The 26,250-nt window shown below is 42.8% G+C and overlaps 1 protein-coding gene across 1 annotated transcript in view; it reads left to right on the top strand.

Moving 5' to 3' along the window:
- The first annotated feature begins 4,580 nt into the window (after positions 1-4,580).
- The window catches only part of KIT (KIT proto-oncogene, receptor tyrosine kinase), a 57,873-nt gene continuing 36,203 nt past the window's right edge, over positions 4,581-26,250 (top strand). Inside the window, exons 1-2 of the mRNA XM_071743520.1 lie at positions 4,581-4,773; positions 23,727-23,966. Of these exons, the coding sequence (XP_071599621.1) occupies positions 4,707-4,773; positions 23,727-23,966 (307 nt within the window). The 5' untranslated portion in view covers positions 4,581-4,706. The remainder of the gene's footprint in view (positions 4,774-23,726; positions 23,967-26,250) is intronic.

The following is a 26,250-nucleotide window of genomic DNA, read 5'->3' as shown; positions in this document are numbered from 1 at the left end:
TGCCAAGGAGCATGGAGTCAACTGGATTTCACGGGGCTTTAATCAATTCAGAACACAAAAGTTGGACAAAACCCCTCTCCTAGACATTTATTTAGATTCAAACATGGCAAAGAACTGTGAGTGAACACAGAAGGACTCTTTGTGAATGGCAAACCAACGTTAGTTCTTGTCACAAGATGCAGAGCCTGGATATGTTTTCGGCAACCAAGGCATTAATATCCTGTGGGAACAGGCAGAGAGGCTGAGGACAAGGCTCTCCAGGTCTGCAGCCCAAAGCTGTCATGTATGGGAAGGCCACGGAAGAATGGGAAGAGCAGCAAGCTGGGAAAGGAGAACATTTTAGAGGAAGCCACATCAGCTGTTTCTCCATGATTACTTTGATGTGTTAAACTCATTTTAAAAAAACCCTGCAACAAAATTAAATAAGACAAAGCAACACTTTAAAAGACCTAAATTGCTGCATGGAGCTGCTCTCAAGAGTACCCTGTGCAAATAAAGCAGCAAGTGATAAAGGCAAGAATCGTTCTTGGCAGTTCATAAAGACAAATCTCTTTTCTTAGTAAGATTGCATGCTATAAACTAACAAAAATGCTATCAAGAAGATTAGAGTCTTTTATTTTCCACTTAAGCTTATACTGATAAGACAGTTTTTACAATAGTGTGCTATGCATGTGATAATATGAGATGTCTTTAAAACCAGCATATATTTCAAGCTTCAATGACGATTATATCTCGGCTCTTGACATTCGATGCTGGAAAACTCTTTAATTAAGTAGGATAGCAATGCTTATTTAAGATCATGGGCACAATGGGATTTAGTGAGTATTTCACAAAATTGGATTAAAAGGGAATGAGAGATACCTCCCACTTTAGTAAGACTGAATGGATTCAATTTGAAGGCTCATATTGCAGTGGGGAATGAGATAAAGGTGTCCATTTGATCTGCATTAATTTTAGTGTCATCCCTGCTAAAAATAGTGGAAGTTTCTTCAGCTAAACTGCATGGAAGACACTAAAATCCTACCAATAACAGATGAAGTCTTAAGATATACACCTATCAAATACTACCAGTTTTCCACACTCACCTACCCTTTTATGGCAGTGTGAGTATGTAGAATACTGAAAATTAATAAAACCAAAGCCAATGGGACATCCTGAAATCTCAAGACTTATAGAAAACACATCCAGCTGGATTATACCTTGATGTATGAACAGTTTAGACCGGCAAATTCAGGTGGTTTTGTTTGTTTGGTTGGTTGGGTTTTTTTTTCCTTTTTTTAAATATCATTAAAAGAGAGGCTCAGAAAATTAACAGCTATGGTTTTGTTGATTAAAGTTAAGATATAGCAGAGTGCTGAGTAGATATTTTTTTGCACTGTGGTCATATGATGTTCCTGACAGCCATGCTTCAGAAATGTTGTTTTAAATGAATGCACAAGGCAGAAATTTATCCACTTTCCACTTTTAAAAAGCTTAACAAACTTTTATGCCAATGATTAGATAGTTTTTACAACATTTGTCAATCAATAAATGTTTCAAACTCTCATAATTTCTCAAAGCCTTCAGGAATCACAGAAGAGTTAATTCTGGAGCTAGCTGGCTGGCTGGGGCTGCCAGCTTATATGGAACAGTGATGTCCCAGACTAAGATCTATTAATTTGCACTTTAGAGAAAGGAACATATAACCTTATAGAAGAGAAGTCCTTATCACAAGGTTTATCAGGAGGGATTCTAGCTGGCATTGATTGGCTGTATCAGAAGGATATTTTCCTCTTCTCATTAGATATGCTGTGCTGTAGATAAAATAGATCCCACGGATTATTTATGCTGCAAAGATTTAGAATAAAAAAGTTTTCACAGCCCTGACAAATAAACTGTTTGAAGTCATCAAGCTAGCTCATTTCCAAACTATCCAAATTTCATTCAAATAGAGAAATAACATAAGACCTTAATTAGGGCACCAGTTGTTCAATGACATTAGCTTAATCTCACCAATATTATCGATCTATTCAGTGTTTATTTCAGTAAGCAGTTCCATGGATGAGTAAAAGCAATATTTTGAATTGACTGTTCAAAGGAGCTGGTCCATAAATGTTAAATGACTTCAAGGATTTCAAACTGAAGTGATATTTCCAAACACAGGTTTTTATACACTTCTCAAGGCTTATATTCTGCATCAATTCTCTCCAAAGTCCGTGGATCTTTCTCTTTCCCTGCTCCACCCTCAAATGTCAGTCTGCTGCAAGTTGGTTCCAGCAGATGATGAGGAGAGCTGGCATTACCTGTCCTGACATACCTCCACAGTACCAAAAAGGATGAAATAGAATCATCCACTGCTTGGGAATCTCTTTTTCTTCCATAAGAAGAATACATAATACAAACTGAATATGGATGAGAGAGCTTACAGCATACAATGCAATACATTGGACAGAGTTGGAAGGGGCAACTGCATTTATCATTATGATTATTAAGAATAAATGAAGAGATGAGGTTAAAACCGATTCACCTTTGTTTCCTACTTGCTGTAGCTATTTATAGCCAGGCCAAGTACACGGAGAATACTGTTGCCACTCTTATTTTGAGATGTCTAACATTCAACTAATGCTCGTGAAAATGAGGCACATGATGCAGAGCCATGTGGAGTTTGGCTTCATGTGATCAGGGATGTGCAGGACATAAGGGCAGGCTACTAACTGAAAGAGCACTAATCAAGAAGAACAGGGAGAAACCTGTCACAACAACAACATCACATGTTCCTTGATAATGTTGCAGTGGAAACCTCTTGTAGAATATTGTGTGCTGCCTTTGCATCTTTAAGAAATTAAATGATAAATGCTCCCAGCATTTATATATAAATAAACCCCAATTCTCTTTTCCTCTGCAAAAAAGTCACCTGGAAAATTTGGAGTACACAAAAAATTTAAGTATTTAAGCTATTTTTTCCTCTCTTTAGAATTAATTTGATGAGGCTAGCACCTGAGAAATATTATTTTAAAATTATGTTTGATTTTGAAATTGTTGGTGTGCTAACAAAAACATATTCCACTTTGCAGCAGAGGAAGGATTCACCCATCAAAAGAAACTGGCTGTCAGAGATGAAAGAGAGTAAAGAAATGGAGAGAGCCATTTTAAACATATAAGACAAGACTTTCATCTCACGTTGGACCATATGGGACACTGCTATTAACCTTGGAAAAAATCTGACAGGAGTGAAAAAGAAAAGAAGATGAAGGTGAAAAAAAAAGGCATAATTTACCTTCAATAACTTTCCTGATCTGTACCGACACGTTTCAAGAAGTCTACATTTATGCTTTTCCATGGGTGAAGGCTTAGCCACATGTCCCCTACGTCTCCCTGTATATCCAGAATGCTGCCAGGGGTTTTCTGACAGTCTGTGTGTCCTTCCCTCACCTGCCTGCTACGTGGGGACCTGGGCAGAGCACAGCCGGTGAATGCACGGGCAACTCCTTTGCCTGAGTCACCTACATACCTTTCTGTCATCTCACAGTGTGTAACACTGCCTGACAAAGCAGTGCTAATGACAGACATTTCAGTAGTCTGTGTTAGATTTTCCTGAAGAGCAGCTCCACAGTTCTGTAGCTGCAGAAGCAAGTGCTCCCAGACCCTCCTTGACAATTGTCTCATCAATGCTTAAAAACTCCCTCTGTGGGATTCCACAACCTCTTCTCCATAAAGTATTTGTCGACAAAATTCTCCTTACTCCTTCCAAGTGCTTTCCTAATATCTAAGCTATTTCTTCTTTTTGTGGAGAACTAAATGGATGACTTTTTATCTCGCCCTTGAGGGACATTGAAAACAACTGCTCACAATCCCCTTTGTAAGAACCTTCTCTATGTTTAAGCTCCGTCAGCTTTCTCTTTTCCATACCAAACCAGCTAGTTCTTTCAATTCTTCCTTTTTATTTTTTTTTTATTTTATTTTTTATTTTTGTCACAGAGCATACTTCTAAGTCTCACTTCTGTTTCTCTTACTTACCCTTAGCAGGTGACAGCGCAGGCACAGTTTGAGATCTCAGTGCTGCGGGACAGGGCACAAGCGTTTCCTTCAGCGCACAGACAATCTGCTGTGCAGCCTCCAGGAGTTACAAGCGAGGATTTTAGAAGGAGACAAATGGCTTTGTACCTGCCTTTTGAGGGATGCTCCCTCTGCTTCCAGGCCCCGGGCCCAGCTCGGCCGCCTCGTCCCCCCACCCCCCAAACCCCAGCCCCAGACCACGCTGCCTCCTGGGCTTACCCAGCCCCACAGCCCTGACCCCTCTTCGGAGCACATGCTGATGCCCCGCACGGCTGCCCCCTGAGGAGGGCGATCTCTCCCCCGCATCAGCACTGTGCGCACGTTTAGCCACCGGGCTTTTCCTTTTTATAATTACTTCATTTGGGAGGATACGTGAAGTCTTCATGGCAAGCCACACCGATACAAAGCTAGCCACCCAGTGGGGCGGGGGATGGGAAGGAGCTTCTCACCTGCGCACATCTCCGCCGCGGAGGGGCGGGGCGGGGGCGCGGAGGGTGCCGCGGGAGGCCGCGCAGCGCGGCGCGGGGCGGGGGGTGCGGGGGGCGGAGCCGGCGGCGGCGCGGCGGGGCCGGCTGTACTCCGCATCCCTCCCGCGGGGGCTCGGGCATCTCTGCGCGCCGGGCGGTGGGAGCGGCAGCCGCGCCGCGCCGGGCTCGGGGGGTGGCGGCGGCATGGAGGGCGCGTACCTCGCCTGGGAGCTGGCGCACGCCGTGCTGCTGCTGAGCCTCATCCCCGCAGGTGGGAGCCGCGGGCGCGGGTGGGCGCGGAGCCCGGCGGGGCGGCGGGGATGGGGCAGGCGCGGGCGGCAGCGGGGGAAAAACTTCGGCGAGGGCAGCGCCGTGCCGGGGGTCGCGGCAGAAGCCCCGGCATCACCTTTGCGGGACGCCCCGCCGGGAAAAAAAAAAAAAAAAATAGAAGAAAGAAAAAAGTCCTTTGTTTGCAGTGCACGGTTATCAGGGGTTGCGAGAGAGACCGGCGCGGAGCCCCCCCCGCCCCATCTTCCCGGGCCGGGCTGTTTTGACAATAAACTATCCGGTAATCAGTACAAAATGTCCCCGCGGTTAAGTGCTCGTGGAACAATAGGCAGAGAACGAGCCACCGCCGTCAGGTGTCCGGCGCTTCCCAGAAGAGGTGAAGCTTCCCTGGGCGCGGGGATGGGGGGGGATCGGTTCAGTGCCCCGGTGCGCCCCGGCGGGTCGGTGTCCCGCCGGCCGGAGGGGCCGGGCATGCGGCTCGCCCCGGGACCGGCGTTCGGAACCGGTCTGCTCTGGCGCTGCCCAGCCTCCGCGTTGAAGGCAAGCGGTGCCGCTCGGGCCTTCGGGAGGTCCGTCAGTGCTAAAACTTTGGTGTGTCGAGTATAAATGGAAAGGTTTCCTTCCACTTTTCTTGATAGAAGGGGGTTTCCTTGCCTAACCTCATAGCCCTAGCGCAGAGGGCTAGTGATTTTATATGCAGCATCTGGATGCAGTGCTGGGCAACTTTGCACATGGCTTTCGGAGTTGCCGTGCTTATTTATTTATTTATTTACTTACTTATTTACTGGCTTGCTTGTAGGCTTAAGAGGCACATTTGGAGGGTACAGGGGAAGGTGCCGCAAGGAGGTCGCTGCTCGTGTGTGTGGAGTTGCACTCAGGGGAATTTGGCCCCGTGCTCTTAACTCTGAAAGCAGATAACGTGAGAGGTTGTTTTGCTGCTTTATCTACGAGCAAGCTGAGGATCAGGGGAAGCGATGCGCCGTGCTAGGTGTCTAACATCTGCTGCCTCCAGCAGAGAGGAGCCTTGCAGAGCACCGTGCCAGCGCAGCCCGGGAGGGCTCCGCAAATCCCTGCCCGTGCTGCTAGGAGCAAATAAAACTAAAATACCAGGAGCTATCAGTAGTGGCACTTTACACTTCTCCATCGCAAGCATTTTATTTTGGGATGTGAGAGGGGGACAGTAGCTGATTTATGGACGTTTTTGTGAGGGTAACATTTTGGGTTTGCTCTCTTTTTTTTTATTGGTAATCTGAACTAAAGTGTGGTAGCTGATGATTTGGACTTTCCAGTTTAGAAATACTCGCATACATCTGCAAAATGCTAGTGTTGTGGTCAGAGGGATGGGAAATGCTCCTACCAATGGGTTATTCCTTCAAATAAAAAAATTTTAAAACCACTTGAAATTATTAATATCCACCAACTTTCTTTACTTCATGTATTTCTTGCCTGCACTTGAGGATAATCCTTTATCATGTGGTTAGTTTGTCCTTGAGGAAAGCTTGAGAAACAGGTCAGACTGGCAGCATCTTCTGAAAGTCATGAGATGCAGGCTCCACAGTACTGGAGAGGCAAGGAGAGAACCTCTCATGATTCTTCCTCAAGTTCTGGGTTCAGACACATACGTGTGGGAGACAGTTCACCTCGGGGCACATCAGACTAACTTGTGCAGACAAAAATGCACTGTGTGGTAGGTATAAATGTTTTGCTGTTGAAAAAGACAACTGTCTTTGGGTACATACCACAGCATCTGTGTACTACACAGTTGTAGGAATAGTCCGGGCTAGTCTGATGCTGGAGGAGGTATCAGAGTGGTGGCTTTGTGTCCTGGCAGGGGACATTAGAAGTGACAGGCAGGAAGAGCTGATCTGCTGTGCTGGAGCTAGCATGACCCTGGGTTACTTGTGGGTTTGCCCCACTGCAGATGCTGGGACTGGATGATCTCCCACAGTCCCTATTCAGACTTATCCTGTTGTTTATCTGTATACAGAATTATATTCAGTATCCTTCTTTGGCTTTTAGTCAAGAGCTTTTTCCCTTTGTTACAAATCATGAAAGAGGATGTAGAAAACAGTTTCATGTAGCTTCTTGGAGGGTAAACCATTCATATCCTTTGTCCACAGCCCTTTGCTACTTCTTGTTTTTCTTGCATCCTAACACGTGCTTCCACTTTTCCTTCCATTTGAGGATTGACTGGTCCTCATTTTATGCAACATTCTGGAATGATCTTCCCTCTGTGCCTCACCTGTCCGCCCCTGAGGCTCTCCTTGTCCCCCACACCAGTACTCTGTCAGAGTCTCTGTGGCATCTTCATCCCATGATCATGGAAGACTGGACATGGTTCTTTTCAGCATCCATCAATATAGCCTATTTTTTTTTAATCAGCTGCAGAATAATAGGAGGCTCTTCCCATGCCCAGAGGGAAGAATGTCTGTTTTCATAATGCTTCCTGCTACCTGTCAGCCAGTAGAGAGGAGACTTGAAGGAAGAAGATTGAATTTGAGAGGATTCTGATTGCTGGTCACTCAGTTGCTGCCTTGACCCCAGCAAACTGACTGTATCCTGCCCTCCCTACACCCCTCTTTCCATCTCTGCCCTCTCCTTCTCATTTTCCCCCCTCCCCTGCAGCAGTGCAGATTCTGCTGCACAGAAGCGTGGCCCAAGGCCACTGCCAGGAGCTGAATGGAAATGTCAAAGATTGCTCAATACTCAACTCTTTTTCCTTCCGTTACAACTGGGAACCCTCTGCCAGCAAGTGCGTAAGTGATTTTTCTTCAGGCTGTATAATAAAGAATGTGATAAATTTGGCAAGAAGTGAGACTCCCATTTGCATCCCATTTAAGCACCATTCATAGAGACTGGAGGCATTTCCATGTGCTCATTTTGCAAGGGAGTGCCTCTCATCATCAGATGAGTGCAGCTGTAGTACCATTGGGTTACACTGGCTCTCCATGGGCCTTCCACCTCACTTCAGACCCCTTAGAAATCTGTCATTGATTGTGTGAACAGTCACACTGCTTTGCAGGTGCCTGGATTGATGAAAAGATCCTGAGTCACCTCCAGAAGGGACATATTGCACCAGGACACAGGTGGAATTGGGAAGGATATGTCTTTAGCACATGTAAACACAAGCTAGTGCAGGTTTTAGGAAGAACATCTGAGTCATGTTCCAGTTGGTAAGAGTTTCTTGTAGTGAAATGTATTTTTTTTCTCTCTCTGGTCTGTTGTGATAGACTCTAATGATACATCTATATTCTTTGGATTTCTGTCTGAACTATAATTTGTTGTTAGTTCAAACTATTTGAAAGATTTTTAAGGCATATCTGGAGCTGTCAAACTAAATACCAAATATTACGTGTTTGCAGTTTGAAGGAAAGCTTCTTTCTAGCCTGAACTTTCAGTAAACTGATGTCATCTGAAGGTGAGGAATAACAAATTCTGGACAAAACAGGAATCACGCAGCATTGAAGTATTTCAACAACATGTATGTTTATATACAGTACATGAAAACCGTTCTAATCTCATATTTATTTTGTAGAAGAGAGACAGTAATTGCTCAAGGTTAAGCCACTTCTCAGCTTTCTCTCTCTGTCCATGAAGATGAATGCCATTGCAGAGATGAAGCAGTGCACATTGTCTTGCTCTATGTGTGACACATGATTTTACAGATGTTGTTTTCTTTTTCATCTAGTACAAACATCTTCCAGGATTTTGACTCATTTCCTTAAGTCTCCTTCAGCTGTTCAAAGAATAGCTAGAGGAAATGAGGTCTAATATCCTAATGCATTGCATTTACTGTAAGTATCATCTCACTTTAAGTCTAAAACTTTGCCTTTTTGTAATTTCTAAATGCCCTTCTGAATGTTCCCTTGCAAAAGAAGCAGCTTGCAGCTGTTCCTGTCCCTTAGAAACTCAGCTCCCCTGTTTGAGTCGATGCAGCCTTAACAGTACTTGAGGTGTTCACTGTAACCTTAGGTGAGAGGGAGGAGTTGATGCTAACAGCATCTAGTAAAAGGGGTGATACAGTTGCCAGTGTGTTAAATTTTTTTAACATTTATTATAAAAAATCTGAAGAGAATGCATGTGCAAGTTGCTAGAACTTGACAGAAAAGAGAGCTTTGTTATTCTTCTCTGTTGTGCTGTGAAAGTATTGTGCTTGGCTTTTCCAGTGACTTTTACGAAACTAGAAGGACTTTTTCAGAAATGAACATCTTTAACAATTAATCCTGCAAACAGTCGTAGTGAACGTAATTTTACGCGTGTGAGGAGGCTCCCTGGCAGGTTGCCAAACCTAATGGCAACTGAAGGGTATGGTTTGTCCAGCAGCCAAGATTGCTGCTCTTAGTGATAAAAGCATAAGGGGACTGTAAACATCTGCGTTTGATGGGAGAAGGCGACTCCTGTTTTCTAGGGTATACCAATTAGAAAGCACAGTAAATGTTAATCTCTCAGAGGATTTACTGTTGGGGATTATATTAATTTATTCTAAAAACATAGGTTTTCAGATATACCCTTAAATGGATTTTCTAATGATCTCTTTCATGTTGCAACAATTTTTTCTGTGTGTCACATAAGGGCCTTCATTATATTATCTTTATATTATCTCTTACAGGCTTGTAAAAGTTTCTGATGTTGCTACCATGCTGTGCAACTCCTTGCTGCTCTATATGCATCATTCCTTGAAATTGTAACTAAAAAGAGGCATCACTATAGTAAAATTAGCAGCTACAGGGAGGTTTGCTGTTGTGGGGGTTGGCAGCATTAAATGTCTATGATTTTAAATGTCATCTGACAGCCGAGTCCGTAATCATGTAACATAATCATTAAATGTCTGATATAGACAGGAATTCACTGATCAAGTAGGCACTGACGGTTGTAAATCTAAGTGATGAATAGGATGCATGGGCTGATTTAAGTTAAGAAGAGATGAAAATCATGGCAGGGAAATTTGAAAGTCAGACAGATGAATCTCTTACAAGCTTTTTTTTTTTAAGTCTGGCAAATGCCAGGCTAGTCCTTCATCTCCTTTTTTTCCCCCTTAGTATTTGTCTTAAGCTAAGTAGTGCTCCTCCACTGGGTGAACATGCTCCTGATGACATAGAGTGGATGCTTTTAAAAGAAAAGTTCTGTACAAAAGCCACACTGGAAAAATAAGACCAAAGTTGTTGGTTATAACATGTCATTCAGAGCCTGCATGTTTCAGAGGAGGAGAGAGTAAGCTGTGTAATACAAGTGTTTGGGGTATTCACATTACCCAGAACTAACTAGGTTCCTGCTGAAGGGTATAATGAGATTAAAAACTTGCATTTGGCTCTCTTAATCTGTTTTTTTGTTCAGGAGTTAATGCCTGTGCTGAAGTCACATGTTGAAGGTTTTGTCTGTAGCCCTCAGGACTGGAAACTTCATTCTTGACTGAATCAAATCTGACTTTCTCACGCATTCACCTGGCTCCCACAGCTGGATTCTTTAGAGACACTGCAATTCTTGGGAAGTTGCAGAATTGTAAGAGGAAGGCTGGAGGAGACCTGCAGAGGTCATCTGGTCTGCGTCCTGGTCCCCCTTGGGTCAGATGGAGCAGATGTTCCCAGGTAGAATTTTGCCTATCCTGCTGTAAGGAAGACTTGTGCAGAGTCTACCATCCATTTTTCCTAGTACACAACTAGTTGTTAAAGGTCAAAAGGTTATCCTAATACCTAACCTTATATACCTTGCTGGTTCCTTTATTCTGTCCTTTTCTTTTTACCTGCTCTGGTGGATATAATGAACTGCTGATAGCCATCCTCTTTATAATAACATTTTAAACATCAACAAATGATATCACATCTTTTCTTCTCTTTTCTGTGGTAAGTCTTTTGCAGCATTTTCATTTGGTGCATTTTTCATAACTCCACCTCCTCTTTTTCTTCTTAGCCTTCTCCAGCTTGTTCACATTTCCTCCAGATATGATGTGTAAAATTGATGTCTGACTCCAGATAAGAAATGCAGTGCTCCCAGGTTTAACAAAATAGTTGCCTCCCCGTGTACTGTGTGCCTCAATTTGATTCAAAGCATTGTAAATCCGATTTTAATCATGGTTTAATTCAGCCAACAGTAAGCCTCATTTTAACTGTTTTGCATTTGTACTTAATCATTTTGTAAAGAAAGGTTTAACCTCCTTTATTACAATTGAGATAGTTTTAATTAAATATAGCCTTTGCACTTAATGTTATACTTACTTTAATTAATCACTGTGTCTGTATTTAAGCAATTATGTAGCTTGTTTTATATATATATATATATACACTTATTCTGATTTTCATGTGTATGTTTTAGAATGAAAACAGAAAGTGTTGACATTTCTTGATAATTGATTTTTTTACTGATGATTTGCATCAATTACAATGAAGGAAATGAGAATTCTTAAGTGTTCTTCCGTTAGATAAATAGCACCACACAGAAGTCAGCCAATTCAGAAGAAATAACTCATTGAGAAATGTTTTGAAATAATTAATGTCTGAAAGGTCCATGTGTAGTCAAAACTGGTGGTTCCTAATCACTGCTGTAAAAAATTTAGAACTAGTCTGTCTCATCCTCTTTTTTTATTAGAATGGCAATGGAGAGAAATATTTATATTTGGGTTTTTTTTCAATTCCCAATCAGTAGCTCCTCTTTGAATGGACTACTTGCTTAATTGAGTTGTACTGAATGAACTGAAATAAAGAAAATATTTTCTTTGCAGCTGCTAATAAACTCCAGATGCCAGAGGCTGTTATATGGCTGCAGCACAACCTGCCTAGAGGTGCTCAGCTACTGACTTCCATGAATTCAGTTGTGTGATTATCTTTAAAAAGTTGGCAGCAAATGCATGGCTTGAATCAGGTTTTTTCGCCTTTAATTTTTTAGTAGTGATTTGAGTAAGTGTAAATTTTAGACTATGTGGTTATATTTTCAGAATCAGTTAACTATTGTTACATTTTGAAAGGAAAACAGGCATTATGGAAATACTGGCTTTTCACTGTTAATGTTGTATCAAATTAAATCTTCAATTTAATACGGTATTTTTACCTGAAGTAGTTCTGTTCATATGCCTTAGGTATTCTTCTGCACTAGGACCTGGTACTGAGGCATTCAGTTTGTGCTGCTCAGTGACTGCCCAACTCTTTTCTTTTCTTTGGCTGCCTAACTCTTTGTTTGCTATTTTATATGTCATGGAAGTGCTTTCTATGCCTGGATGAGCTTAACTTTTTAACTTTGAAAAGAAATTATGTGATCTTCGACAAAATAAAAGCTTCCTCCCAGTAGTGTTCATTGTAACAGAAGCTGTTGAAGTTTCCTATTCCATAGCACGTCTGACTTCCAGGTATTATACATAAAATTGCTGACTTTGCAGTAATGCTAATATCATCATACCTAGGATTTGAGGTATGTGGCATAATAAAAGAGGTCAAATGGAAGGAGCAGAAGTAAACCCTGCATTTCTGGTCTCCTCCCATGAACCAGATACCATCAGAAGCAATGCTTAGGTAGGTGGTACTCAGACATTGCTCACAGCACTGTGCCCTCATGTGTATGTCTCCTGGGGAAAGAAGGAGGACCACATTTCAATAAGCAGCTAGCTATAGATATGCCATGAATTTATGATGTGCTTTACTAGCAAACTAGTAAATACAGTACAGTTTGCAAGCAAAATGTTTTAGTGGGACTTCTGCTGATATAGGAAGTTAGGTTCACTGGCTGAGTTCTGTATCTTCTTGTCAGAAGGCTGGGGAAATGAAACTGGATTGTCAGAAAAATGGCTATGTGTGTCTGTTTTCAAGATACTTTAAAGACAGCATCAGTGAGTATCTTGCTGGGTGTTAGCGTGATTACTTGAGGTGGGATCTGTTCACCCTGGGAGGTTCTGAGGAATCTGCTGATGGATCCTCTGGAAGTTGTCCGTAGCCATGTGTTCAGAAAGCATGTGCAGAGGTATTTCTCTAACACTAACACATTAAAAATGTGTTTATTAGATTTGATACTGTCTATAAAACAGTGCTTTTACAAGAATTTTTTTTTAACATCTCAATTAGCAGCACAGTTTGTACACTAGTTAGACAAAGGAAATCTTACACTGAATAGGTAACATTAATGTATATGCAGAAATAGGGAAATGCTCCCAAACCTGCTTTTCAAATGAATCTGTGTACCATGTGGATGCATAGCATGTGATGCAAAGACTTGTATCTCAGTAATAGAGCTGTATAAATACTTCAGTTATCTTATTACAAAAAAAAAAAAAAAAAAAAAAGCATTTTCCTCATGAATCTGTCAGTTCCTTCAGTGAAGGAAAAGAGAATACAAAGTAATATGGATGCAAATCTGTGCCTTTTCTGTGAAGCTTGGTGACCGTGTTTATTAATCTGAAAGTCTTGTTTATTGCTGTAATCTTCTAGGAAAAAGTACTGAACTAAATATCTAGAGAAAGTAAAAAGCCATGCTTCTCTTTGTGGTATTTAATGTGGTCCATCATAAGAGCAATGATAACATAATTATGCAATCATTGGTATATTTTCCCCTCAGAAGGCCCTATGTAGATGATTACCAGCGCACCTTTTAATGAAATTGCTACTATTTGATAAAATTGATGCCAAGACTTGAAATAATTAGAATGCACATTGCCAAAAGTCTTACATCTCCTTCCTCAGTTGAGCCTCTTCCAAATAGGCATTAATTCAGATTGCTAAACGATTCACTGTTCTCCAGTTCTCTTCATTAAAACTACCTTTTCACTGCATTTTAGAACACTCTTTCAAGCCTATGTTGCTCATTACAAGAAACATTCATTCAAAATGGAAGTTGAAAGATTCTGCACCTTTTAATGTAAATGTCAGCAAAGAGAAGGGAAATGAAAAAGGCATTAAAAGAACAGACTGGATGAATGACAGATGAATTTGAATATACTATGCATTAGTGCCATTTTTCATGCCTCCTAATCGTTCTCCATACTTACTTTATAATTTGTTTATTTATGTGTTTAACAGCTGATAAAACTAACTGTGGGAACAGCTGGTTAATAAGTAATTTTGGAAATTAGAGGGAAGAAGGCAGTAATTCAGTAGGAGTAAGGATCAGTCTAAATGTATAAATATCAACACTTTGCCAAGTTTTGTGGCAAACAGTTGCTCTTTGTTTGCAAATCCAACTTAATGTGTGTTTTATATGCATAAATAGTTATCTGTCCCCTGTATTTTTCTTTAAATAAGAATTAGCGTGTAGTTGTTTTAAGCTCAGACCATTCTAGTTTTAAAAAACCTGATCAGTCAGCCATGCTTTGGGTTTGGTTTTGTTCATTGGCACATTGCCTGCAGATTCCTTCTGTGGTGGGAGGTTTAGGTATAAGAGACCATAGTGCATCAATATCCTGTGATAAAATAAATGAATTAACCTAGAATAGGTTGTTGCTAATAGAGCTTTAGGATCAGTGACTGAATTTAAGGTGTTCCTTCAAAAAACAAACCCCAAGACAACAAAAAGCTCCAAAGTAATGACTTCCCAGAAAGAGAGGATTCAGAAAGGTACCATATCCAACTGTGGAAAGAAACCACTGTGTTTGGTAAACTAGAATTATACTCAGCTCTGTATCTGCCTATAACAAGAGAGAGGCCAAGACCAAGCTGCTTGGTAGGCAGGAAAAGTGGCCTGATGGCACGGCTCACCCCAGCACTCCGGCTCACTTCCTCACCCCAGCAAGGTGAAAACAAAGCAGCTGGGTGACAAGAAAGGTCTCTGTGTCACGGAGGTGCAGTTGCTTCCCCCAGCCCTCTCCCTGCCTTGAGGGAGTGCTGGTTGCACTGGCATGTGTAGGGTGGTTCTCACATGTTTTGTTTGCAGGTCATGTGCAGCATCTGCTCTGCTAAACCTGCTTCTGAAATAAGGAAGCCAAGTACGATTAGCTACGTTGCTAATTGCTGCGACAGGACCTGCTACAGGGGGATCTGCTGGCTTCCACCCACCAGCAGAGGATCAGCCCAGATGCTCATGCTTGTCCTGCCTCAAAATCCTGTGAATGTCTCTCTTGGAGAGTGGGGTGTGTGGGGGCTAGAGAGCTGGCTGGATTTGCCACCTGTCTCTGATGCTGGCTGTTTCTGATTAACCACACCTCATTCAGAGGGGTGCATAACCTCTCTTCAGGTGTAGATGGGTCTGAGCTATCTTCTCTGCAAGGGGGAACCACCAAGTGCCTTTTGCTTGTCCTGTGGAGTGCCCTCCCAGGATGTGAGCTGTTTGGTGAGGCAGATCCATGTAGGAGCAATCCCAAAGGCCTCCCCTGGGGTGTCAGTGCAAAGGTGAGGTGTCTCACAGCCACAGCCAAGGTCCAGCTGCCTCTGTGGTGCCCCTCACTGATGATGATGATAAAGACAGCCTTTGTTTCAGCCTCTTTCCACTTCCTCTCTTGGGTTTTGCCATGGGTGGGAGTTGGCTCGCTGGCTTCACACTTGCTCTTTGTGTTGAGAGATCTCCTTTTCTCCTTTAAGCTGCCTGCAGATGGAGTGGGTTCATCTGTGCCTTTGAGTGCTGGGCTGGCAAGCTCCTGCCTTCTGCCCTCCCCAGCACCCTTCCCCCTGCCCCCTCAGGGTGAAGGGTCTATGGGGAGGGGGAGGGCTGGGTGGGAAGACAGTGGTTGCTGTCATGCAGCTGGGTAAATGTCAAAGACCCCGCTAATCCTCTCCCCTGGTTTTCTGTTTAGTAACTTGCAGCCTCTGAGGATCCAAAACTTCAGAGCAAGCCCAAGCACAGGAGTTCTGGATTTCTGCTTGGGAAACACATGGTGATGTAGAGTCTGTTGGTCAGCAGATATCACTGACTCTGGTAGATGGGTTAGGAGCAAACCACTTAGTTCTGCAGGGAAGTCTAATCAGTCTCCAGCCTGCAATACATTCCTGGTGACAGTTATTTTTCAGTCTCCAAGATGCAGTTGGGGCAGAGGAGCCAGTCAGCATTTCTATCTGTAAGGATCTGTGACATTCATACATATCAAGTCTGTGATGCTTGCAGGGATCAGTCATGTCTTTGGTCTTTTTTTGGTCTATGTCTTTGAGGAAGACACTAGCACAGGTGTTGGTGTTGGAGGGTTTCTTTTTGCAAAGAAGATATACTGCTAGCCTTCTTTTCCCCCAAGCCTAGCTGAAATGGGATCTGATGTAGCTTTCAGATCAGATCATTTAAAATTGACATTTGCCATTGCTAAACTTTTCATCTAGCATAAGGGAGAGTGTCTGTTTAGTGAAGTGGAACACAACAAGTAAGCATATGATAGCATCTCTCCTTTGAAAAATCTGTGAAATTTTATAAATCAGAGTAAATTAAAGCTGTTTCAGTATGATTAATGTGTGAGTTTGACACTGTTTACTTGGGGCATGAAGCAGCAGGACAAAGAAAATATAATTGAAAAAGGTCTTAAATGAATCTCCATCATAGTATATGTCAAGTATTATAGTGACTTTAAAAAATAAAAATCAGAGTTGGGAAGGCAGTGCTCTTCAGCTAGACCAGCTAATATTGTAAAGCAAACTGGGCAGGCTTCGGGCTAGGACTTCTGCACTTTTGTAAAAAAGACGTTTTTGCTTCTGCTTTTCTTTCAGACCTGCAGGAAACATGTATCTGAAAACATGTTCATTTTTCCAGCAGTGCTGGGTATGCTGAAAGAGGATATTACCTCCCTACAAGCCACGTCTTGCTGATATCCCCAGACCATTGCATCTACAGCAGTGCCACTACTTTTAACTGATAAAGCATATCTCTTGTTTCTGCTCTCTTATGTTGCTGTAGATGAGAAACTGAAAATTGCGGTGAGTGAGGTCTGTGTGATAGCCCTTGGAATCAACCCAGTGCCCAGAATGAACAGGCACTAAGAAGAAAGTCTCTGTAATTGTATCCAGTCACCACAATCTCACACAAAAGTTGCGGACATTTTGTCCCTTGAAGCTTAGCTGCTCAGTGCATTTGAACATCAACCAGTTTAGAAATCGTGGTCCTGATCAGGTCATGGTCAGGTCATTGTTTTCGTTATGCAGTGTTTGTAGAGTTTACAGGGAGGAGGAGGAGGGGAAGAGGCAGATGCTCAAAAGGGCCTGCAGTGCCCTTAAAATGCTCCCAGCCCTGGGAGAGTCTGGGAGAGGGATTTGCTCTTGTTGGGTAACAATGGACCTTGAGCTTGGCAGACAGGCTGGTACTGGGTGTGAGCAGGTTGTGACTACTGTGCAGATGCACTGTGCCCTTCTTCTGGGAGATGTTGGGCAAGTTTGACATGGAAGGGGATGGGATAAGGCTCAGGGATGTTTTGCTTTGTTTTGTTTTGTTCTGTTTTGTTTTCTCTTAAAGCAATCTGCTGCATTATAGAGCAGCCACAAACATCTTCCTTTTAATGTTTAGATAAGAGTTGAGAGAGGAAATGGGCACAGAGGGACTAACCTGTTGGATTTAAGGTTATGCAGGAAATCTGTGGCAGAGCTGAGAATAACATCCACAGCACTTGACTCATTCCATGGCAGTGCCACATCTTTTGTTTGCTTGGCAGCTGGAGATGGTCTCCAGTTGTGGTGTGATGTGGACTTGTACCTGATGTGTTTTTCTGCGCTTCAGCAGTGTTGTGGCTGAGGCTGAAAATCTCCAGCATAAACCATTTTTTCCCCCAGGATGGTGCACTTCTTAGCCAAAGTTTTTTTTTTGTTTGCACATCCCTTAATTGTTACAAGAACATTCTGCTGTCCTTAATCATATCCCTGCAATTTGACCTGCATTTCCTATCAGTATTATCTAGAGCTGTTTTGTTTTCTAATTCCACCATCCTGCTTTTCCAGATGTTCCTTCTGTATGCAGAAGTCACAACTGCTGCACTCCCCCTCTTTCCTCCCTCTCCCTTCATTTTTAGGGTTTAGGAAGCTGCTTGTCATATATTAATATATTCTGCTTCTTTTTTTCAGATACAGTGTTGTTCACAAGTGATCCCAGCATTGTAGTTCTTAACTCAAATTTGTTATAAGGAACCAGGGTAGTGGAAGTGACTGCTTTCAGCTGTGGGACACATAGTTAGAACATCCAAAAATGGACTATCAAACTCCAAGCTTTGCAATTCATTTAATGTCACTTCTTTGAATTATTAAATATTTGCCATTATTTTGTTAACATATAATAACTACCTCTTAGTTGTCCTTGAGGACAACTCTGGAAGCTCATCTAGAACCCTAGTGTGGTAGTTTGCTATGCAGTGTATGGAGAGTGTTGGATGTTTCGCAGTGGGATCCACAATCTGTGACCAACAGTGGAATAATCTGACCCCACTAGTCTTCAGGAGGCAGAGGGGAGAGCGTTGGTCTCCATTCTTTCTCTTGTCCTGTGGGGTACCTGTGGTCAGGTGGGCTTCACTCAGGTGGGAACACTCAGCTGAATACTGAAGTACCGGCCCACCTCCTTTTCCAATGTGCAGGGAGGTAGAAGAGACAGTGGGGGAATGCCAGGTGTGATTCTGTTATCTGCCAGATAACAGAATAAAGATGCACACCCACACCTGTAAACCCTCAGTAAAGACATAACAATGGGTCCCTCCATCCTGCAGCTCAGAGGGTTTATAATCCTGCTGGTGACTGGTACCAAAGTCATGGTCCTGCCTGAACATGGAATCCTGGGAGAGAACAGCAGATACTACATCCCATGGGGTTTGGTGGTGGTCTCATACCACCCCTGCCCTATATCCTGCCTGAACACAACTGATTCCCAAATTATTGGTATTGGTGTCATGGTTAGGGTTACATGCTTATGACTGATGTTACTGGATGCACAAGAGCAACAGTGGGCCTGGAAGAGCCCCATCATGCTTGAGGTGTGGTACAAATGGAGCAGTCTCGGATATGAGGCATTAGCAGTCTGAGGGCAGATCAGGAAATACCAGATGGATGGGTGCTATAGGGATTAGCACACCCGATTACAAGTTTTTGGTTAAACTCTCAGATTTCTGTTACTTAATTATTCCTCAAAAGAGAAGACACAAAGTCATGCTCATCTTTGTAAGCACTGTTTTAATTATTCTTTAAAGACAGGAGATATTTAGATGCATAGTATCAAGTGCATTTGATAGTCCTGGCATTTCCTCCAAGCTGTTACCCATGCATTGCTGTGCTTTTCTTAAAGATACATTATTTTCAGAAGGCAACAAAAAGCCTTTACAATCCCTTGTAGGGATCCTTTGTGTGAGGCATAAATTTAATTTGAAAATTATTTTCCTGAGAATCTGTAGGCTACGTAAAAGGAACCACAGAAAGATTGTCTTGAAATATGAGTGATGGTTTCAACTGGAATATCATGGCTTTTGTTGTGAAGTGCCACAGTGTGCTTGTTCCCTCTTTGCCTTTCTTTCCCCAGCTCCAGTACGTAAGATATTCTATGTGCCTCTGGATGGAGTCATAGTCTGCTATGTGGTTTACCACCTTTAAATACTTTCCAGCAGCTTGCTAGATAGTCCTGAGAGTAAGCGTTGCAAAATTTTGAACTCCTGACTTGAAGGGGACTAGAGAGTAGGTAAAAGTAACAAATGTTGCATGAAAATAGAAAATTATATATTTTTTAATATTTATGGCAATTATAATTTCTAAAATGCTTGTTTATATGTTCAGTCATGTGAGTTTATGTGAGGATTATGGACCTTCTGTGGAAAATTTCTGGTAGTGCTGGAAAAACAGGCTCTGTTGGACTGTCTCTTGGGTTTAGCACTGATAAATAAATTTTAATCCGAGTGAGATGGGGAGAGAGAGCGAGAGCATTCTCCAAAACCCAGACTGCAAACCAAGTAATTAGACCCTGCAGGTGGTCTGGCTGTCCTTTGCTTCCTACTTTGTAGTGGATTTGTCAGGAAGAGGAGCAGTTACCTGAGATGGTCTTAATCCACTAAATATCTTAAGAGCAACTGAATCTATGAGATGAGTGAATTAAGTCTGGAGTATATAACCTCATCCCAACTAATTATCCAAGTGTTTTGCTTGAACGTCTGTTGTTATCTGTGTGGGCAGAGAAATTCAGCCTTTGGAAAGAGATGCACAGTATGTTTTCTGTTTTTTGAGAAATGTTCCCCCCTGCTCAGGCATGGCTATCATACAGTCATAGACTCGTTCACATTGGAAAAGACCCTGAGGATCCTATTAACCTAGTATTGCCAAGCCCACCACTACATGATGTCCCTGAACACCACATCTATGTGTTTTTTAAATACCTCCAGGGGCAGTGACTTGACCACTTCTGTAAGCAGCCTGTTCCAGTGCCTGACACCCCTTCCAGTAAAGAAATTTTTCCTAATATCCAAACTAGACCTCCCCTGGCAAAACTTGATGCCTTTCCTCTTGTCCCATTGCTTGTTACATGGGAGAAGAGACCGACATCACCTCACTGCAACTTCCTTTCAGGTAATTGTAGAGAGTGAGTTCTCCCCTTTAGCCTCATTTTTCCAGGCTGAACAATCCCAGTTCCCTCAGCTGTTTGTCGTAAGACTTGTGTTCCAGATGCTTCACTAGCTTTGTTGTCCTTGTAGTGAGGGGCCCAAAACTCAACACTATACATCAGTCCAACTGTGCAGTACTGTGCATCAGAGGGGTGTGTGGCAATGGTTATTTGTAGGACTACAGGGACAGCCTTTGGGAAAAGTTGGGTTTGTTGCTGCAGCACCCCTCAGAATTTGTACACATCACAGTGTGTGGTTTAAGAGATCCACACGCATTTTGTGGGTCAGTTATGACATTAAATCTATGCACTGCTGCCTCCGGTGTGTTCCTTTCCTCCACAAACCTGTTGATGATGCCCCCTACATTTGACTTTCACGTGCCCCTGTGCCCTAGGGTTGGGTGGTTAAGAGGGTTTGGGAAGGAGGAGAAGCCCGATGTCTGTCTGTGCAGTACAGTACAGGCTGGTTTTGTCTGGGCATTTTGGAGCCTAGGGTCCCCCTGTGTGTGGTTAATCCACTGTAGAAATACCCCAGAGAGAGGTGGAGGGAGCAGCTCCACAAGGTGGACTGGCTTGGTGTTTCCTCAAGGGCAGGGAAATGAGTTTGTTCTGCAGGTGTCTCTGGGGCTGCAGGGAGAGCACATCAGAGCTTTGGTCTGTGAGGGGTGCGGAGGCTGCAGTAAGGTCTGTGGGGAGCATCCCCCTGAGTCCTGTGTGTCAGGAGCCTCTGCTGGCCACGGACTCATTTCTGTTCACACAAACGAGGTGTACCCGTAGGGTTTTCATTCTTGAGAGTGTCAGGTAGGCATTGGCAGGCTTTGTGCCCCCGTATCAGGAGTGCTGTGCTGGCCTCGGGGCTGGGACTGCAGCAGGAGGAGGGGGAGGTCAGATGTGCACCCAGGCTGCCTGCTTCCCCCCACCCTGCCAGGTGTTGGGAGCTGAGAGCAGACTGCCACCAGCATCACCCCTGGTGTTGGTGAAGGAGAGCTTCCCCGTGGTGTGATGAGGGGACAGGTTGGTGTTTGCTCCATGGCACAGGCTGTATGACATGTCCAATGCCAGGCTCCTCGGTGGTGGGGCAGGAGCTGGGCACTGGGAGCCAACCCAGCCTGGCCACAACGTGCACCTTCCCTAGCACGGCCCAGTCTGAGAACTTGGCAGTGAAGAATGTCCTGCTCTTCTCCTTTCCCACCCTCCTCTGACTCATCTGAAGATCTAGTGATAGTGAGCACTTCTATTTTATGTAGTTCATGTAATTTGCCACTTGAAGCACACTATGGTCTGTGGGAAGTAGCAGAGGAGTCTTACAAAGACATTCCCATGAAAGACCATTCCGGTCTTTCATGAGACCTTCTCAGAGGCCTTTGCTCTTTGCCTTCGCAGATGTCAAAAGTTGCTGGCTGTTATCTGAGGGTTTGCAAATCAGAGGTCTTTTTGTCTCTACCCTGCTGTCTGGCAAAGAATGTCCAGGGCAAAGTGTTTTTCCTTTTCTCCTGCCTGCCAAGCCACTGCTGGATGTGACCTGTGTTCCTGAAACCTTGGACTTTCACTGTCCTTGTCTGAGCTGCTGTATTGCACCTGCATGCTGAGATAGTGGACTTGAAAGGGTTTGAAACTTGAAGAGGGGAGATTTAGGTTAGACATTAGGAAAAAATTCTCTCTTGTGAGGGTGGAGAGACACCAGCACAGGTCGCCCAAGGAATTTGTGGCTCCCCCCTCCCTGGAAGTGTTCAAGGCCAGGTTGGATGGGGCCTGGAGCAACCTGGTCTAGTGGGAGGTGTCCCTGCCTATGGCAGGGGTGTTGGAACTAGATGATCTTTAAGGTCCCTTCCATCCCTGAAAATTCTATGATTCTATGAAATTAAAAGCAGACTTTTTTCTTTCTTTTCCTGGCTATTATTATTTCTAGGATGTTTGTTTATGCATTCAGTCATGAAAGCATATGTGCAGACTTAGTGGACTGTATGTGGAAAATTTCTGGTGGCACCGGAAAGATGACTGCCTGTCGGGTTTAGCTCTAATAACTAAATTTTAATCTGAGTGAGACGGGGAGAGAGCAGGAGCATTCTCTAAAGCCCAGACTGCAAACCCAAGTAATTAGACTCTGCAGGTGGTCTGGCTGTCCTTTGCTTCCTACTCTGTAGTGGATTTGTCAGGAAGAGGAGCAGTTACCTGACCTGGTGTTAATCCACTAAACACCTTAAGAGCAACTAAATCTGTGAGATGAGTGAATTAAGTCTGGAGTATATAACCTCATCCCAACTAATTATCCAATTGTTTTGCTTGAACGTCTGTTGTTATCTGTGTGGGCAGAGAGATTCAGCCTCTGAAAAGAGATGCAGAGTGTATTTTTGCATGCAAGTAGTATTTTCAGTGGCACGACTCTGCTACTACATATGGATGTTGTACAATCTTGTACAACTATGCTTCACATGAGAGGGTCATTAGGTAACAGCACAGTTACTGTAAGCGAAGGATTACTTGCAGGACTAAAGAGCTACTTTGTAAGGAGAAGGACTTGTTCCCGCAAGATCATTACAATATTGCATATGTTCTTCTGATGTTTATTAAATCTACAGTACTAAGAATCAAGCTGCATTTGCAGCTATGAACTCCATTTTGTAGGTTCACTAAGGCTTTCGCGTATAGTAACTCAGCAACCCCTAGCTTGATTTACCTTAGTAGTAAAGCCAGAGAAGCCTGAATGTGCTTTTTTCTCCAAGTATGCAGTGTAAGTTGGGAAGTGGTTGGGAACTGTGAATTGAAGTTGCTGATTTTACACAGCTTTATTTTCTGAGATCTTTTAAAAAGTAATGTTACAGCATGTTCATAACTAAGCTAAGAGATCATTTAGAGCAACTGTGGTGACTGGGAGATTGGTGCTTCAGTGAAACTAATCTGGTAGCATTGGGATGGAAGCTTGAAGAATATTTTTCATTAAACTATTTGGAGGGAAGAAATGATAAATTTAGCACATCAGTGAAAGAATTATGGAAAGCATGCCTTCATTGAACTGGACTAGATGGAGAGTGTGATTGTAGCTCCTGAATACATGAGAGAGCAGTTTAAAAAGATAACTGTTGAGCAAGTAAACTTCAGTTCTTGGCAACGTACTGAGTAAATGACAAAGAGTGATTAAAAGTGCTGCCATGTAGAGTCAAGCTCATATGTTCTTGAATTTAATTTTTAAATAGCTTGGGTCTGTTCCCATTCAAAATCCAAACCATTGCAGAAACTGGTTCATCTGAAACTAATTTCAAATGTTTTTTTTTACAGGCAAGTTTCCGTCTTGGTTATACTGAAGGTTTTACAAACTCTGTACTGAAGGTTTTACAAACCAAAAAGATGGCTGTAGAATTGCAGAATGGCTGTATGGTTTTTGCACAGATCAGTATTTTTAATAAATAGCTCCTACAACTATAAATAACAACTTTGCTGCAGGAAAAGTTTTGTGTTGACAGGCATTGTTGACTGGCACTTTTTTTTTCCTTTCAGGTGGTTCACTGCCCCATGAAGAATCCTCACTGGTTGTGAATAAAGGGGAGGAACTAAGGCTGAGATGCGACAAGGATGGACCTGTGACCTGGAATTTCCAGAGCTCAGACCCATCGACAAAAGCAAGGAGTTCCAATGACAAAGAGTGGTACACCAAAAATGCAACAGTCAGAGACATAGGCAGATACATATGCAAAAGTAAAGGGAATATTGTCAACTCTTTTTATGTTTTTGTTAAAGGTAAATATCAATGAAGGTATAATTTTTGCTTCCCTCCTCCTTTTCACATTTCCAAAATAGTAGGACAGTAAATGCTGGAGAAGGGAATGAATCCGAGTTACATAGAGAGAACACAGTCTGATAGAAGAAATCTTCCCTGTCCAGTAGAAAGAAAATTCACTTCTAGTTTTTCTTGTGATGGCCTCTCTCAACTAGAACAAACTTCTGCATGAGTTTCTCTTTACATCCTTGTTTTCTGGTGCAGTATACCTGAACTCTCTTTCTAGAAGCTAGCCAAGTGACCTGAATCAGTTGTGTGAGTCAGTTGTACTGTGAGGAAGCGAGCAGTATGTAAAAATGTCTTTGTAATTCCATGCCATCCATCAGTACAGTCATGTAAGGTTTGGCCCCGAGCTCTTGATTTACTGAGGGAGCTAGCTAAAGGATTTGGCTTTTTGAGGCTGCTCTCTCAGGCTTAGACCAACAGGCAGCAATGATTCCTCTGCCTATAGCTCGTGATCTACCTTGTGACTGATCAGAAATGTCTCAGATGGGGAAAAAAAGTGTCTCTGCTCTGACACATTGTCAATCCTTTATCACCCTTCTTTTTTGTGCAGTGTTTTCTTGAGATTTCTTCCCTTCTTTTGTTGGCTTCTGATCTGTGGCTTCGTAAGCTGCCCTCAGGCTGATAGGTTACCATGCCTGGCATTCCCTTTTCCTTTCCAAGGAAGACAGCTATTTTGCTTCTCCTGCACAGTTCTGTTGGTCTTCCTTTCCTGTTAATGGAAAAAAAGTACTACAGCATCCACTTTCCTGGAGGCAGTTTTCCTTTTCCCAGCAGGCCTTGTCTCAAAGAGTCTTCTCTGAACCCTGCCAATCCTTTGAGAATTACTGCAAAGTTGTTTTCCAAGAGGTGATAGCAGCACAGCACAGTGAAGAGTATTTTTCCAAAGGAAAATGTCATAGTGACCACACAGTTAAAGAGTTCTCCTTTTACTGCTCCTGAGTTGTCCAAATAGCCGTACAGATACATGGATGAGTTTTCTTTGCATTCTTTGTTTCTCTGAGACTATTACTAAAGGAAATCTGGCATGTATTTTACCTATATCTGACAGACAATGTTGACTTTTTCTACCATGACTGTTCTCCTGAAGGTCATGGTAATTATCCCAGGCAGCTGTGTTCATTGAAATATTTGTGCCTTCCATTTAATGAGAGACTCCTTCACCTCAGGATAGCAGGCAATGCTCCCACTGAGCATGATTACAAAGCATCAGAGAAGTTGTGTGGCCCTCATGTAACATGTTGTTAATGTCTTCATCTTAATGGTGTGAAAAAGGTGCAGGCTTTACTTTGACAAGTTCCTGGCAGTAAAATAAGTACATTTATGAGGCTGGCTATCATTTTGCAATAGGCTTTGGCTTAATGATATCTTGTATCACCTTGAAGGTGCTACCATGAGCCACAAGCACCCCAAATGGTTTCTGCTTGGAAGGAGGGAATGAAAAGAGAACAGGAGCAAGAACCTCAATCCTGTGCAACCCCAAGTGTTACATAAAATGGTGGCAGCTGTTATCTCTTATGTTCTCTTATGTATCTTATGTTCATCTACTAAAACCAAATTTTCTGTGCTTCTATGACCAAGGGTCACATGACAAACCGTATGCACCATGCTGACAGACTGTAGGCACTTAGTGCTTTCACCTTTCTGCTTTGGCAGAAAGTTTCTGTGTTGTGTCTATAGAAGGAATTTGTGTCCATATCAACGCAAGTATTGAGCATCAAGAAATTCCAGTCATCTACAGAAGAGAGAAAAATCTCTTTGATTTCAGGTCTTTTCAGATGCAATCAATGATAAGCACCACCACATCTTGTGTTGGAAACCTCGGGTATGCCCAGAAAGCAAGTGCTGCTCAAGGTGTACCTGGGTTGAAAAGCTGTGAAGGGAAGAACATGACCGTAAGCAGCCTTGTTCACGTCTGGATTTCCTAGATCAAATCCTTTTCTGTCTTCTCACCATGATGTCTCCCTTCCAATGAGGGGTAAAAGATGGGAAGAGGGCACATCAGCAATTCTCTTTATCCTAGTGAAGGCCTTCCCTGCAATTTCAGATGTTAGTGAAAAAAGGTCTTTGTTCCTTTCTTCTATTTTCAAAAACGTCTTTCTGTTTTTTTTCCTGGGTTGTTATACTCTCTGCATGGTGAAGGAAGGTATCTTGGCTTTGTGCATATTGGAGAAAAAGTGAATTGAGAGGAAACCTATCAGATAGGTCTCTGTCATCAGGGACAGATGAGCTCCTTTAGTC

Source organism: Heliangelus exortis, chromosome 4, assembly GCF_036169615.1.
Source record: "Heliangelus exortis chromosome 4, bHelExo1.hap1, whole genome shotgun sequence".
Lineage (NCBI taxonomy): Eukaryota > Metazoa > Chordata > Aves > Apodiformes > Trochilidae > Heliangelus > Heliangelus exortis.
This window is presented reverse-complemented; position numbering and strand designations above follow the sequence as displayed.